This window comes from Trachinotus anak, unplaced genomic scaffold (genome assembly GCF_046630095.1).
Source record: "Trachinotus anak isolate AG129_WGS33_773 ecotype Australia unplaced genomic scaffold, CSIRO_AGI_Tana_v1 ptg000008l, whole genome shotgun sequence".
NCBI classification, from domain to species: Eukaryota; Metazoa; Chordata; class Actinopteri; order Carangiformes; family Carangidae; genus Trachinotus; species Trachinotus anak.
Window position 1 is genome coordinate 25,792,597 of NW_027273859.1, and position 14,165 is coordinate 25,806,761.

Consider the following 14,165-nt stretch of genomic DNA (forward strand, 5'->3'; position numbering starts at 1 on the left):
CTTTTAGTTTGACACGAGTCAGCTTCTTCACGCCTCATTGTGATCCCTCCTTATGTGCAAGCAGCACAGGATGGGGGATCTGCCCGGGCCTGCAGTCGGGCAATTAGACAAAACAGGCGTGTTCCTGCAATGCAAATTACAGAGCAGCAAATCTTGCCTCAGGAGAGATGCTGAACTGGAAAAGGCTCGAGTCAGCATTAGGTGCTGGGGGGGTTCAGTGTGATGCAGGAAACTAATGGGGTTGTTCCTGCTCACAGTCGCTGGTGGATACTTTAATTATTGGAGTTTTTTTTTTTTTTTTTGTGAAATCACACTTCTAAATCATCATCTACTGTCTGAGAAGATGCAGACAAAGTTTACTTGCAGTATGTTCTACATAAGTTAATAGTCTACGTTCTGCTGGAAACTCCAGCTTGCACAAGCTAATGAGGCGGAAACAAAGACTAGGCCGGCTAAAGGTTTCACCCTTATTCCAACACCTAAAAACAAGAACAAAATCTGAGGATGGTTAAATGTACCTTGGACATGGAAAAATCTACATAAAGCTCTAAAATTAGATTAATTGATATCCAGTAAAAGCTTTAAGGTCCATAAAAAATGTGGAATATGAAACTTGTGCTTGTTTTTCTTTAAAGGTCATTGAGTTCAAATTGCTCTGTATATGTGGTATTTTATGTTTTACACTGTATTTTAACTGAGGTGAGTTTGTGTGGCTGCTATCTCGGCCAGGTCTCTGTTATAGAGGACTTTTTCTTTTTTTTAATCTCAGTGGGACTTCCTGGTAAAATAAAGGTAATAATAAATAAATGTTAAAGAGATCAGGACTGAGCTGTGTGGAAATGACACAATAAGATGATGGTCTTTTGCCCCCTATTGTTATCATTAACATGAACATTATCATTATTCCAGACGACTTCACTTCATAAAAGTTTATTTATCGACCTCTCAGTGCAGCAGTGCAGGAATTACCAATTGCATGGTTAACAGTAAGCATCTGTTCGCTGGAATCAAATCTATTTTCTGCCTGTTTAGTTGTCTGACCACAAAAGTTGGAAAATAAATAAGAATGACTGAATCTGGAGTTTGGCTCTGTTAAAAAAAAAAAACAGCGAACATGATTTTGGTAAACAGAACAGCTGTGACGAACAGGTTTGTAGTTTTCCAGTGTTCCCTCTGAGAAGATTCACTTTAGCATGAATACATGTTGTTTTCACACATCACCACTGTTTTTACATGTAGCCAGCTCAGTCACCAGTGGAGATGTACTAACAGGCAACATTCAGGAAGCCTGAGTTTATTTTTGTAGGACTAAAGAAATATCTGTTTAATCACAACTGTGTCACTGTCACGAACATGATAACCGCCGCACTGATCGGTGCAATTTTCTGCCATTTTTTTCAAGGCAGAGCTCATTGCACAAGATGTTTTTGGAGTTGCTAATTATCACTTGGATGGAGATTATGTTTCCATTTGAATCAAACCACGCAAAACCTGAGAAGTTAGCATCTGTTCAATCACAGCTTTGTGGTCATCAGAACTGATGGTAGAAAAGCAGGAATAGCAATCTGAAAAAAATGCAATCAAGGTCACACAGAAGAGCTCACAGTGAAGTATACAAACAAGGACTAATTGTCAAATCAGGCCACTTCATGAATATGCAGCCTTGGAAGAGATCCAGACAATCAGAAAGAGACACTTCTGAGAGGAGACCCCCCCGTTTCACCTAGACAGCTATTACAGCTCACAAAGGCTGAGCACATTCGAAATGTCCTGAATGTTTTCGCCTTTGTAAATGAAATTCAAAGTGTAGCAGAGTCTGGGGTGAGGGGGGTGGTGCCACTTCAGAGAGAGGAGAAGAAGAGGGAAAAGGAGGCGGCAGGAGGAGGAGGAGGGGGGAGCAGGAGAGCGTGGAGGAATGTGATGAGAAGAAAAATGCCCACATTCAACTGAGGGTAATTGGTTGATTCTGGCTATTTTCTCCTGCCTGATGGTAGAAAAACGTTTCAAGTACAGTGGTGCGGCTGAGACGGACTGAGACGACACTGCAGCAGTAACAAGAAAAATACAGTTCACTTGACTTATTTATCTCATCTTTTGCTGGATTGTGACTTAGCACTGATTCTGATTTTCTCGACTGCTACTCTGACCATTTGTCAGCAGAAGAGAAAGTTTATCGATGTTGATGTTTTTCTTTAAGAGCAAAAAAACTAGTGCTGAGGTGATTAACTGATTAATCAATTAGTCCATCAACAGAAAAATCATTTAAAAACCAGTTTGAAAATCCATTAACAATGTCAACCATTTTTTGGTCAAAGCTTTTCACGTGTGAAGATTAAGGGATTAATTGAGACAAGCAAATCATCATATTTGTAAAAAACTGGAGCTGTGAAATGTTGTGCATTTAATTGATTATCGAAGCAGCTGCTGGTTTAAAAAGCAAGTGATCGATTAATCAACTAATTTCTTCAGATCTTATTTCATTATAGTTTGAATCTTTGGGGTTTGGACTGTTGATCAGACAAAACAAGCAGTTTGAAGATGTAAACTGCCTAAGACAGTGATTCTTTTTGACTATTGATTGTTTTATCAAATGATGAATCAATTATTCAAAAATGTAATCAACAGATTATTAGCTAATGAAGATAATTAACAATCACCTTAGCAGATATTGTGATATGAGTCACAATTTCAGTTGGAATGGTCCCTTTTGGATTTCATTACGATTTCAGTATGATTTGTATTACAAGGCATCTCTGTTGCATCATAATGTTGTGGCCCGTTTTAGCTCCTGTGATTTGGATATTGTACTTGGCCATATTGTGACTTTGATAATAACTAAAGCCTTTTATTGTGGACTTTACAGACTGTGGAAGATCTGTAAAGTCTCTCTCCACTACATAATTATACAACATTGGTTGTATCACTAAACATTCAAGCTCTTCTTTTCTTTTAATGATCGGATGAAAACCTCAAATTGAAGCTTTCATTAAAGGAGAAGAAAAAACAAACCGAGTAATCCCTTCTCATGGAAACCTATTTCATCTCTAACTGTAAAGCTCTCCTGCACATTTTCATGAGTTACAGGACAGTTAAGCCGGGCTCAGGATCATGGGCGTGTAGACTGAAGGTGAGGAAAATGCAGAGGAAGGAATGAAGGTGACAAAGGTGGCAGAGCGCTGTAGCTACCTCTTCCTGGCGAGTGCTGGCGTGCCCCACGGCGAGGGCAGCGAGGTCTCATGAGTCAGGCAGGGAGGCACCTGCTCTGCACGACTGCATGGCAGCGCGCGCGCACACACACACACACACACACACACACACACACAAAGGGCAAAACACACCCAATCACACAGAAAGACAAATTCAAAGACAAGCATGCACACACACGCCCCCGAAAACAAAGAAACAGATGTTCAACACATCCATCAACAAACACACATAAAAATACAGGTATACAGGTACACACACACACAGGTACACACACACACAGATACACACACACACACACACACACACAGACACGCAGCCGTGCAGATGGACCAGACCCAGGATGAACAGCCAGAGGTTAGAGGACGAAAAAAGAGAAAGAGAGGAGAAGAGAAGAAGCGGTTAGTGGAAAGCTGACAGAGGAAACAGGATCAGAGTTGCAGCTGGAGCACATGCATGACGCCAGCTACACCTGCACACGAGCTCTGCGGGTACTGCTGTCATGGTGACCAGGAGTTTGACACTTTCAGCTAAATGCAAACTGATTTTGAATATGACCTCCAGGTGGTGCACACATGCTCAGAAGAAGAAACAGGGAAGCAGGATTGTAATTAACTATACTGCAGTCTGTCTCTGAACTGGTCCGGTCACTTAAACCACCTGAAAAATGTGTGTTTCCGGGGTGGCTCACCTGGTAGAGCGCATACCATTAAGACAGCGGCCCTGGGTTCGAATCCGACCCGCGGCCCTTTGCTGCATGTCATCCCCTCTCTCTCCCTGACTTTCCTGTCACTCTCTCACTGACCTATCCAATGAAGGCATTAAAGGCCAAAAAAAAAAAAAACTTTAAAAATGTGTGTTTCTTTTTCAGCCAACAATTCATTGATGTGGTTGTCTTTTTTTTTCCTAAGGCATTACAGTAGTAATTAATGTCTGACTATTTATGATTTAAATTGATATCGCACTTTCTGTGCAGCTGAATCAGAGCCACAGTGAAAACTCTTTATCAAACATCTGTCACAGTTCAGCCATGTGTGTCTCAGATGAAGAGCTTGAGTGAGTGGGAGCTGTGGCTGTGCAGTATGACCACACTGAGATAAACACCTGGACAATGTGGACCTGGACCAACATGACTGTTCTCAGCCTACGTTCATGTTCATGTTCATCTTCACGTTCACGTTCACTTTGTTGTGGTGTTTACCAGCATCTCTGTTTTCTTTTATGTTGTAACTCCTCAGCATCTAAGTGTCAATCTTCAGCGTAGCTAAACAAGATGTTGATGTAAGCAAATTAACTTTAAAGGTATATGGGAAATATGGGACCTTTAATCTACAGTAAGAACTCAAATGATGAGCACAGATTTAGATATGACCATTTCCCCCTTGTTTCAGTATCTCTGCTTGAGTTCAGTTTTTTAGGTCACTTGAAATTACTTGTGTTTATGCAACACTGTTGTTGTTGTTCTAACAATAATTCCCCCCAGGCTCAATAAATTGGATCCTGAATCTTAAAAAAAATAAAAAAATAAAAAATGTTGATGGAGGAGTTCATTTAAGATTCAAAGGAGGCCAAAAGGAACATGGCACTCCCTCATGAGGAAAAAGAGAAATAAAGTTAAGGTTTTTATTAACCACTCCAACATGTTAGAGGATGGTAGAAAAAAAACCAAACATGTGAGTCTCCTGATCCGCTGCAGAAATGTTCTCAATGAACATGTGGCTGCAATCTGCAAAAGGCATCGCGATTTCTACACTCAGAACCCACCGACCCACAGTCACACAGTAATTCTTTAAGTAATGACAAACACTCACTAAACTATTTACTTATTTAACAGTAAAAAATAACTTGTTGACAACTATGCTTCATCCTTATTCATTCATGAGCTCAATGGCCTGAGAGATGCAGAGAGATGACAGCCAAGTCGCACATAACCCTCCAGGCCTGATTTATGGTGCAATAAACAGACTTCTACACACCACTGCACACACACTGATGGGCTCTTACTTCACACAAAACCCAGGCACATCACTGCATATCTGCTGGCTGTCCTGCAGATATACAGTGTAAATCTATGAACTTATTTCCTGCTACAGTATGTTAATTATAATGTGCAGCAGTTTTATAAACATGCTTGATTACCAGTTTGTAGAGCTGAGTTTTATCATTTAAATGTCATTTTTAAGTATGCGATAATGCCCAGTTTCTGTACTGTATTCACCTGTCAAAAGAGTCGGTGGCCATCTTGTATAGGTAGATGAAGAGCTTGCTGCAGTGTTTGAGTGTGGGGCAGACGTTGTCTCCTGCGCAGCCTCCAGGGGCAGCCTCGTCCTCCAGCAGCCTCTGGAAGGGCTGAGCGTTTGAGGGGAACACAGCCGTAGGACCCAGCTTCTTGGTGTCAGAGAAACAGCCCAGCAGTCTGGTGAGAGGGAAGACAAAGTAGTTAATATCAATAAAGTTTAGTTTTTCAAAATTAAACTGCATAGTTAAACCACATAATACTACTAACAAAAAGATAATGAAGGATTCACTGTCTAAATTCTGTGTTTCTTGAACTGCGATGCAAAAAAAAAACATTTAACAGGAAGCAGAACAGTCATTTCAGTGCTTCTTCATACTTTATCCTGCCTCCACATTACATTAGTATGGGAGCAAAGAAGATGAAATGAAGCCCAATCAGCACTGGACTGCAGTTATTTGTGAATCTTTTGTGATTTAGAATTTTCTTGAATAGTTTAGCAAAAAAAAAAAATCTTAACTCAATGTCCCCTTACTAGACTTCTTCCAGGGCTTTCAGTGATATCTTAGTTGTAGGAGATGGTTCAATCGTCATTGTGTAAAAGAACTACACAAACTCCATCTGTTCATGAAGGCCTAAAGATGTGACTGAAAGCTACAGAAGAAATTTAGTAAGTGGACATTCAGTTCAGCATTTTTTGTCAAAAATGTACTTTCATGATCAAATACTTCCAAACACAGCTTCTGCAAATGTTCTATGAGGAAGGAAATTGATAAATGGATCCAAACTCAACACATTTGTTAGTCCTTAATGACAGTAAATGTACGGTAAACATCCAGCCAAAGTTTTCATTCATAATTTATTATTCCATCCAGAGAAGGAAGAACAAAGCCAAAGCATCCACATGGAAAGCAAATATGTCAATTCACACAGGACAGACCAGATTTGCAGAGGATTAAGAACGCAGATGTTCTCTGAGCTCGTGACTAACAGAAGTCACAAGAGGAGCTCAGGTATTCCTGGCTCTTACCTCACAGCGTCTGCCAGCTTCTCAAACTGGATCTCAGTGCGGAAGAAATGCGAGTTGGCGGGCTCGTAGCGCATGGCGGCGGTGAGCGTGCAGAACACGGTGTGCAGGAGCTCGAACACTTGGTTCTGGTTGACGCGTTCCCAGCCGTGTCGCGGCGGCTGGCACAGCGAGCGCTCCATGGCCACCAGCAGGGAGGTGACATAGACGAAGCCGCCCACCTTGCGGAACACCGTCCGGGTGCGGTGACTCTCACGCAACACTGTCAGCAAAGCCTTGAAGGAGAGGAAAAGAAAGGAAAGCCAGATCATTTAATTTTCCTCATGTTTCTACAGTTAGTATTTTTTATTTCACAAAAACAATGAGCTGTTTATAGAGAAACAAAATATACTTAGTGACGGGAAATTACTTATTTTTTATATTGCTTGCCCCAAGGTACCTCTGATGTTCCATCATTTATTCTGAACATGTCACGCATCCTGTTTCACTTTCACTGCATCATTTTAATTCACTTTATTTCACTTACTTTTTGTTACTCAATTATTTTCTCCGGTGCTGAGTTTTCATGTCATTTGGGTTTTTCACCTCATTCAGTCATGTCTCCATTCATCAATTCATTTTCCTCTCGGTCTTTTTTTGCGGTGACATGTATTTATGAGCCCCTGGGGCTTCTTGGCTCACTGCACTGACTGGATTTTTTTTCCTATATTTTTCTACAAGTTTTATGTTTCGCATTTGCAAGTAACCTGAACTGAAACATCAAACTCTAACCTAGATATGAGTTCGGGGACCTAAAAACAGCCTGAGAGCAGAGAATGACTGTGACAGGCCGAGGTTTTAATTAGCAACTGAAAAGTGGAGAAAACGTTGACAACAGATGAAGCTTCTGAACGACACAGGTGAAGTGAAGCGTAGGCACATGTCAGTGAAAGCAGAGCTCAGTACCACTGGGGACTCTTTAATTACCAGTCGCGACACAGTGGCTGTTACTGTTTTCACCTTGTGTTTGTTTGTGTTCGTGTCATCATAGACAAATGTGCTACTGGAGACAAAAACTACCACGGCGGCGGTTCTGAGGGCTTAGGCAGGTGTTTACATGTCTTGTCCATCAGAGAGACAGACAAGACTCTCTGACGGCAGGTTGTGACCAAAATAGCATCACAACCTGCAACATGCAGCCGTGAAACTTTACAGGTGTGTAGTAAAGATTAAAGCGAAGGCTGAATTCGAAGATGGGTGTCCAACCTCTGACTACTAAGTCCTCATGTAATAATGTAGTAATAAACACTGAGGCTCATGGGTTGGAACATTATCATGTTGACAGGCATCTCAGCTGTGTGACCATATCACAAGATGGTCTAAGTTATTTCAATCCTCCTTCTGAAGGAATATCTTTAAAACTTCTTTTTCTTTCTGATCCTACTACAGCTTCAGTGAGAAGCCTGAGAGAGGAGATGTAAAACTACACTGAGATGGTTTTTGGTTCATAAAACAGCAAATATATACGGATATCAACACTTAAAATAAAACATGGGACCTTTAACCTGTGTCTATCTGTTACAAATTTAAAAATACAGCATTATACCAATATCTCATTTAGAAACTGTGATTCACCACAGTCTTGACTCCATTCCACTTATATTGCGACAATTGTAGGTAATTTTGGAAGGCAAAGAATGTATTTGAGTGAGAGAGACACTTGACAAGTATTGTAAAGACTCAAACCTTTGAACGCTCTGAATAAAACTCGTAACTGGACATTAAATTACAATTATTTTGTAAAACAACTACTTCTACACAGACTTAGGATTTTTAACTAATTTTCCATAGAACTGGTTATATTGAGAGCACCATATAAACTTATATCCTGACAGAGGATTTTAACCTACTTCTACCATGGAGGGCGAGTGCAGACAAGTAAAAACAGTGATTTGTTGCACCACTGACGCAGCTGCTTCCTGTTGCATTACAATACTGTCAGACTCAGCACAGCAGTTTGTTGTTTTTTTTAACCAATCACAGGATGCTGAAGACATCCTGTCCTCCAAGCTGGGAAGTTACCACCAGGCTATGGCTATGTGTTAAATGTTCACTTTCACAAGGCTAATCATCTTAATTTTAACATCTATTTGTGTCTACAGTGTGTTACTGTCAGCGGTACATAAACTCTGATGAAGAGGGAGGAAAAAATAATTTTACTGTTCAACTGGATTTGATGCAAGGTCTTTACAGTCTTCAGGTTTTTTTGCGCGTTATAATTAAAATCCCTGATTAGTGAAATAGGAGCAAAACGCTGACGGGTTAATCCAACTGGAGCCTTTAGAAGGCGTGAGAATTACCTCGTCTGAAGGGGGGAGGAATTTGAAAATGCAATTATGTTTTTATGAGCCGCCATCCTCTCATCCTGTGTGTGTGTGTGTGTGAATGTGTGTCTATATGCCTTTATGTGCACCTAACGCTTAGTGCCCCTGGTTTGAAGCAATTACTGTATGCAGGGCTTCAAAGGTATATTGATTTTAAAATTGCAGACTTTCTTTCCCTCACTAAAACTGAAGGTTGTGTTGGTGCTGACATCCTGTCTCCAAGCTTCTCTTAACTTACGCATATCAAGGTTATTTTGTAGAAAAACAAAAAAAAGCATCAAATTGATAAATATGACGACAGGATCTTAGAAAATGTACAATTGAGATAAAGGAAATGAAGAGAAAGCACTGAAATAATCATCTTTAAGAGTAAGAAAGAGACACAGTGTGTCGTTACCCTCAATATGTCTGTCTTCAGCTGTAGTTCACTGGACGGTGCAGAGTGCATGAGGCCCAGCAGGGTCCCCATGTCGTCGTCACCGCTGGGCGACAGTACGAGCTGCTGGATGATGAGCAGGGCGTGCTCCCGACACTGACGGTACTTCACGATGTTGTGAACGCAGCGAGCGCCACCGAACTCTCTGAAAAGGGCTTGGAGGGAAATTAGGAGAGGGAGAGAGAATGGAGAGAGAAATGTCATCTTAATGTTTGACTGTGTAAAAAAGTGCTGTCCAATAATGTGTCTGAATGTATTTTAAAGAATATTCTAGACAAATGTTTATTATATCCATCAATCCTTGTTGTGCTTTCCCATCCTTGTAGCTCTGATGTTCAGAGTATTTAGTTTGGGCTGAAGCTCACCATCATGTGGATTACTCGTGAATTTATTTTTTTTTAATGATCAATCGATCGATTGTTTCGTCTACAAAATGTGAGAAAATAGTAAAAACTGCTCATCATGATTTCCCACAGCCTGAGGTGATTCTTCCTTCAAAACCAACCATCCACAACCCAAACATCACAAACCACAGAAAAGGAGCAAGTGGATATGAATGTGTTTATTTTGCTGTCTCTCTGACTCTCTATTGAAATAGATATACAACTGTTGGGAATCCAAGTTGACTACAGCCGCCATCCAACAGACAGTTACAGTAGTATTTAATCTTCAACAGGCAGATTTTCAGTGGAGTTACTTTAAAGCATAGACGAAAAACTGCTGCTCCATTGTTTCAGACCAAGGTCACACTGAGAGAGCTTTTACTGTCAGGACAAATACACTTCAAGTTCACCTCTTATTACATAGCATAGAGCTGCTGTTATATAACATTACTGGTTCTGATAACTTTCTAATGTCCTGTTACGACTGAGGTCTCTTGTTTTCATTGTTACCTGTTTGTAAAACGATGATAAGGTTTAGGTTTGATTTCTGCTGCACTCCCCTGTCACCCATTACGTGACTGCTCTGGTGGGTGGATGCTTCTTTTAGACCTTTTTCATGGATTCTTGTAATGTTGGTGACGCACTGAATTTCTTTCTACCCTGGCACTCGTTTCAAGTCTCTCCAAATAAGACAGGCAGCTCAGAGCCTCAAGCGCTTAATGTAAATGTGATCAATGTGTCAGAGTGGAGGGCTACAAATATCACACACAAACATCAGCATGCATCTCTGACGAAAACGACCAGCTCTGAGCTGTCAGCCTGCAGCCTGTTGCTCGTCTTTGTGACTCATCACTTTTCTACAGCTGACTGAGACACACACACACACACACACACACACACACACACACACACACTCTCACACACACACACACACACACACAGGGTGGGACTGGGTGATGCAATGGAAGAGGGAGGTTTATGCAAATGTAATAAGATCCTGGAGGAAAATTCTCTTTCCACTCCACCTCGATAGAAAGGTCAGAGGTCAAAATTCAGCAGCCATGGAGATGGCAGAGGATCACTGTTTTGCTCAAGGACACTTCAGTCACAATTTAAACCATCACATTGAGTGATTTTACACTTTTGTAACATCAGCGTTCAAGGTCAAACATGATACAGATGATTAAACCCTAGACGTACAGTTTGTGTGTCATCAGTATTTCTAGAGGAACTGGTAGTGCCCAACATCCTGCACAGCGTAAAACAAGACACCTACAGCTGCAATGTGGCTTTTCAACACATATCACTTGAGTATGTGCAATGCAGTGGAAGAGTTTACCCACTCCAAGCGTACAGAGACACAAAGAAGAGCATCCTTTTTAAGCTTTTATTTTATTACTAATGGTTGAATTAAGACTTTTAAACTGTTGTTGCATAATGAGCATGGCTCCATGATAAGAACAGGTTACCAAAAAGTCAATTATTAAAGGACATGAGGTCTGGCTGTGTCTCCTAACCCTATATTAAACTATATTAAACAATAATGAGTGTAATTATTAACATAACATGATTGAAAAATATATGCTCTGCCTGGATTTAAAGCACATTTTAAGTATTGGAGCCACCAATCCTGTCCAAAAACCTGAAGCCCACTATACTTGTGGGGCCCAAGAGCTTTATGGGGACCACACTGCCGGACCCAACAAGTTTAAATGGCTGTTTGAGGATTAGAATTAGGTTTAGGTCAGGGTCAGGCATTTAGCTGTGATGCCTAGTAATAATAATAAAGTTTGTTTATATAGCACTTACTAAATCAGAGATTACAAAGTGCTTCACAAGGATAAAATAATAAAACAAGCAACAAACATGTGTAAAGTAAAAATGCAAATAATCTAAAAATATAGAAATATTTAAATAATAGATCATTATTATTATTATTATTATCATTATTATTATTAATAATAATACTATTGTCATTTGTGAAAGAAGAGGAAGAAAGAAGTGTTTTCAGATGTGATTTTAAAGAAGACACTGAGCTGTGTTAGCGTTAGCGGCTAGAGGAAGCATTAAGTTAATGATGGGTTTCCCACAAATAACGTTAAACAGGGATGTGTGTGTGTGTGTGTGTTTACCTGCATTAGTGTTGGTGGTGTTGGAGCCCTGCAGGAGCACAGTCAGTGTCTCCATCACCAGCCAGGCCAACTGCTTCTGCTCCTCTGCTACTGTGTTGTTTTTACAGTCGGCTGCAGACGAAGGGGAAACACAGGTTAGCGTTATGATAGCATTACAGGCTCACAGTAAGTGTATAACATGATATAATGAAGGGTATTCGCTACAAACATTTGAATGCTAAATACTTTAACTCAATAAAACAATAAGAAAACTAAATGAGCACTGGATTTAAAGAGGGTTTATGATCTGGTTGTGATTCATATCAGCTCATCAGTTTATTTCAGGTCAGGTCGTGTGGTTCTGATTTTATTTAATATGTGGAATCTAATTTGTATGGTTCCAAGTTCAACTTGGACTTCAGTCGTGGGCTCAGCCGTCACTAACTGATCCTTAGCAAGCAGCTTAACACCAGCTGAACAGAGTCCTAGTTGTTTTGACCCTCAGTGTTGAACTTCTCACCTTCCTGCAGCGATGTAAAGAGTACTCCTGGGTGTGTCAGTGCATGACCATGACATCACTGTTGGATATGGTTACAGGTGCAACACACCTGCTTTTCAGTCTGGCATTGCTCTTTCAGATCTCATTAACAGATCTGGGAACTGTGTGCTTTGCAGTGATCAGGGCATTTAGCAAAAATTACAGTGTTAAATTCCTATTTTGTGTTTGATCTATTCTAGTTTCAATTTGGTTCTCTGAATTCCTTTTGGACCTGCTACTGCAGGTGATTCAGCTTCCTGTCCTGAATATAGTCTACTTATATACTCATACAAAATTAAAGAAGTGTTTTTATAATAATGAATGAACATCAAAGCAGCTCCTCACCTTGGTCATTATTGTGTGGTTGCTGCTGTGTGGTCGGGTCTTTGAGCAAGGCGGCGTACTTGTGCAGCAGGTTAACCAGCACCTCCAGCAGGCCGACCTCCCGTAGCACATCGCTGAACACTGGGTCGTGCCTGGCCAGCTTCAGCAGCGTCCGGACGGCTGTGATGCTGCAGGCGTGCGACGTGCTCGACTTGAGCAGCACGCTGACGCTGAACAGCTCCTTGCACGGCACGTAGTTGAGGCTGAAGACGACAAACTCCAGCAGCTCGAAGTACTTGACCTGTGCCTCGGGAAGCTTGGCCACACGCTCAGCAAACTGGGACAGAGTGTGCTGCGACTCAAGGATGAAGTAGTTGGCTGGCTCTGCTGCGTAGATGTTTCCAATGGCGTCCAGTAGCATGCAGGCCAAACGGCTCGTTTTGGCCCGCAGGAAGGCGTTCTGGAGCACAGCGAAGGCCTGGATGTTACGCACCGTGTGGCCTGAAAGAAAAGAGATGAAATGATTATGACAAAGCAAATGACTGATGAATGTCTGATCATAATGTTCATGGATAAAAATGTAAAGTAGAATCACCGCCACAAAGAAATAAGAATTTATTTAATTGAATACAAGATGAGTGATAATTGTCAATAACAAATATTAAAATATACCAATAACCTGATCTCTGCATAATGCTCCATCTCCACAGGTTACATTTAAATCATGGTCATGAACAGTACTTGTTTCTAATTGGCTGGCATGTGTCCACTTAAATCATCAGGAACCACAGGACACAGTTCATTCAACAGTAAGTAACCATAGCAACAACACTTCAATTGTCCTTCACTCACACAGGAAAAATGGATGGAACCATGACTTCAACAAAAAAACCTGAGAAATGGATGAAACTGTAGACGCTGCCTAACATACTCATGTAATGATTAATAAATGTGAGAATATCAAGACATCAAACGTTAGAGTGGACAGACGGAGGCTGATGACACATTTACAATTCTCAGACCCAGACCTACCCATGATTCTTCTGGATTTAATTCATCAATCAGAAAAAAAATGTTTCTTAGCCTTGAAACCTTAAAGCACATATCTGAGACCATTTCTGATGCTACATGAGATGAAACTCGAACGTAACTGCAAGACGAGTAAACTGAGAAGGACCATCTTCCTGATAAAGGACACGTAATTCCCCTCTATTGCTGGAGGAGAATTACGTGTCCTCTCACAGCCTTTCACAGTATTCAGTCCAGTATTTGTTAGGAAACCCAAAACCCAGTTATAAATTGAACCTGCAAAACAAACGAACAACTGCTCTAATATGATATATTATTATTATATATTATTAACACTTTTTTCAAGAGAAAAATTATTACCAACAATAAACAAATTTTTGATGACTGAATAATTCATGATCTTGGTTGGCAGATGCATCGTTATGTTAATCCATTCGTGGTTTTATATTGTCTCTTTGTAAGCAAGGATTAACTTTCTTTTACTAAAGATGAAAAATCACAGCACTTCACACAT

At 40.6% G+C, this 14,165-nt stretch overlaps 1 protein-coding gene across 8 annotated transcripts in view; it reads right to left on the reverse strand.

Moving 5' to 3' along the window:
- The window catches only part of wdfy3 (WD repeat and FYVE domain containing 3), a 101,985-nt gene that overhangs the window by 53,544 nt on the left and 34,276 nt on the right, over positions 1–14,165 (reverse strand). For 6 of the 8 annotated variants that reach the window (XR_011691674.1, XM_071483816.1, XM_071483813.1 and 3 more), the window contains exons 9-14: positions 12,644–13,123; positions 11,782–11,892; positions 9,228–9,421; positions 6,471–6,742; positions 5,423–5,620; positions 3,187–3,270 (exon numbers count right to left, since the gene is read on the reverse strand). Coding sequence is in view for 7 of the 8 variants with exons in the window: in XM_071483816.1 (XP_071339917.1) it covers positions 3,187–3,270; positions 5,423–5,620; positions 6,471–6,742; positions 9,228–9,421; positions 11,782–11,892; positions 12,644–13,123 (1,339 nt within the window). In the remaining variant the exon portion in view is untranslated. The remainder of the gene's footprint in view (positions 1–3,186; positions 3,271–5,422; positions 5,621–6,470; positions 6,743–9,227; positions 9,422–11,781; positions 11,893–12,643; positions 13,124–14,165) is intronic. The other 2 variants (XM_071483818.1, XM_071483817.1) reach the window with 1 other exon arrangement.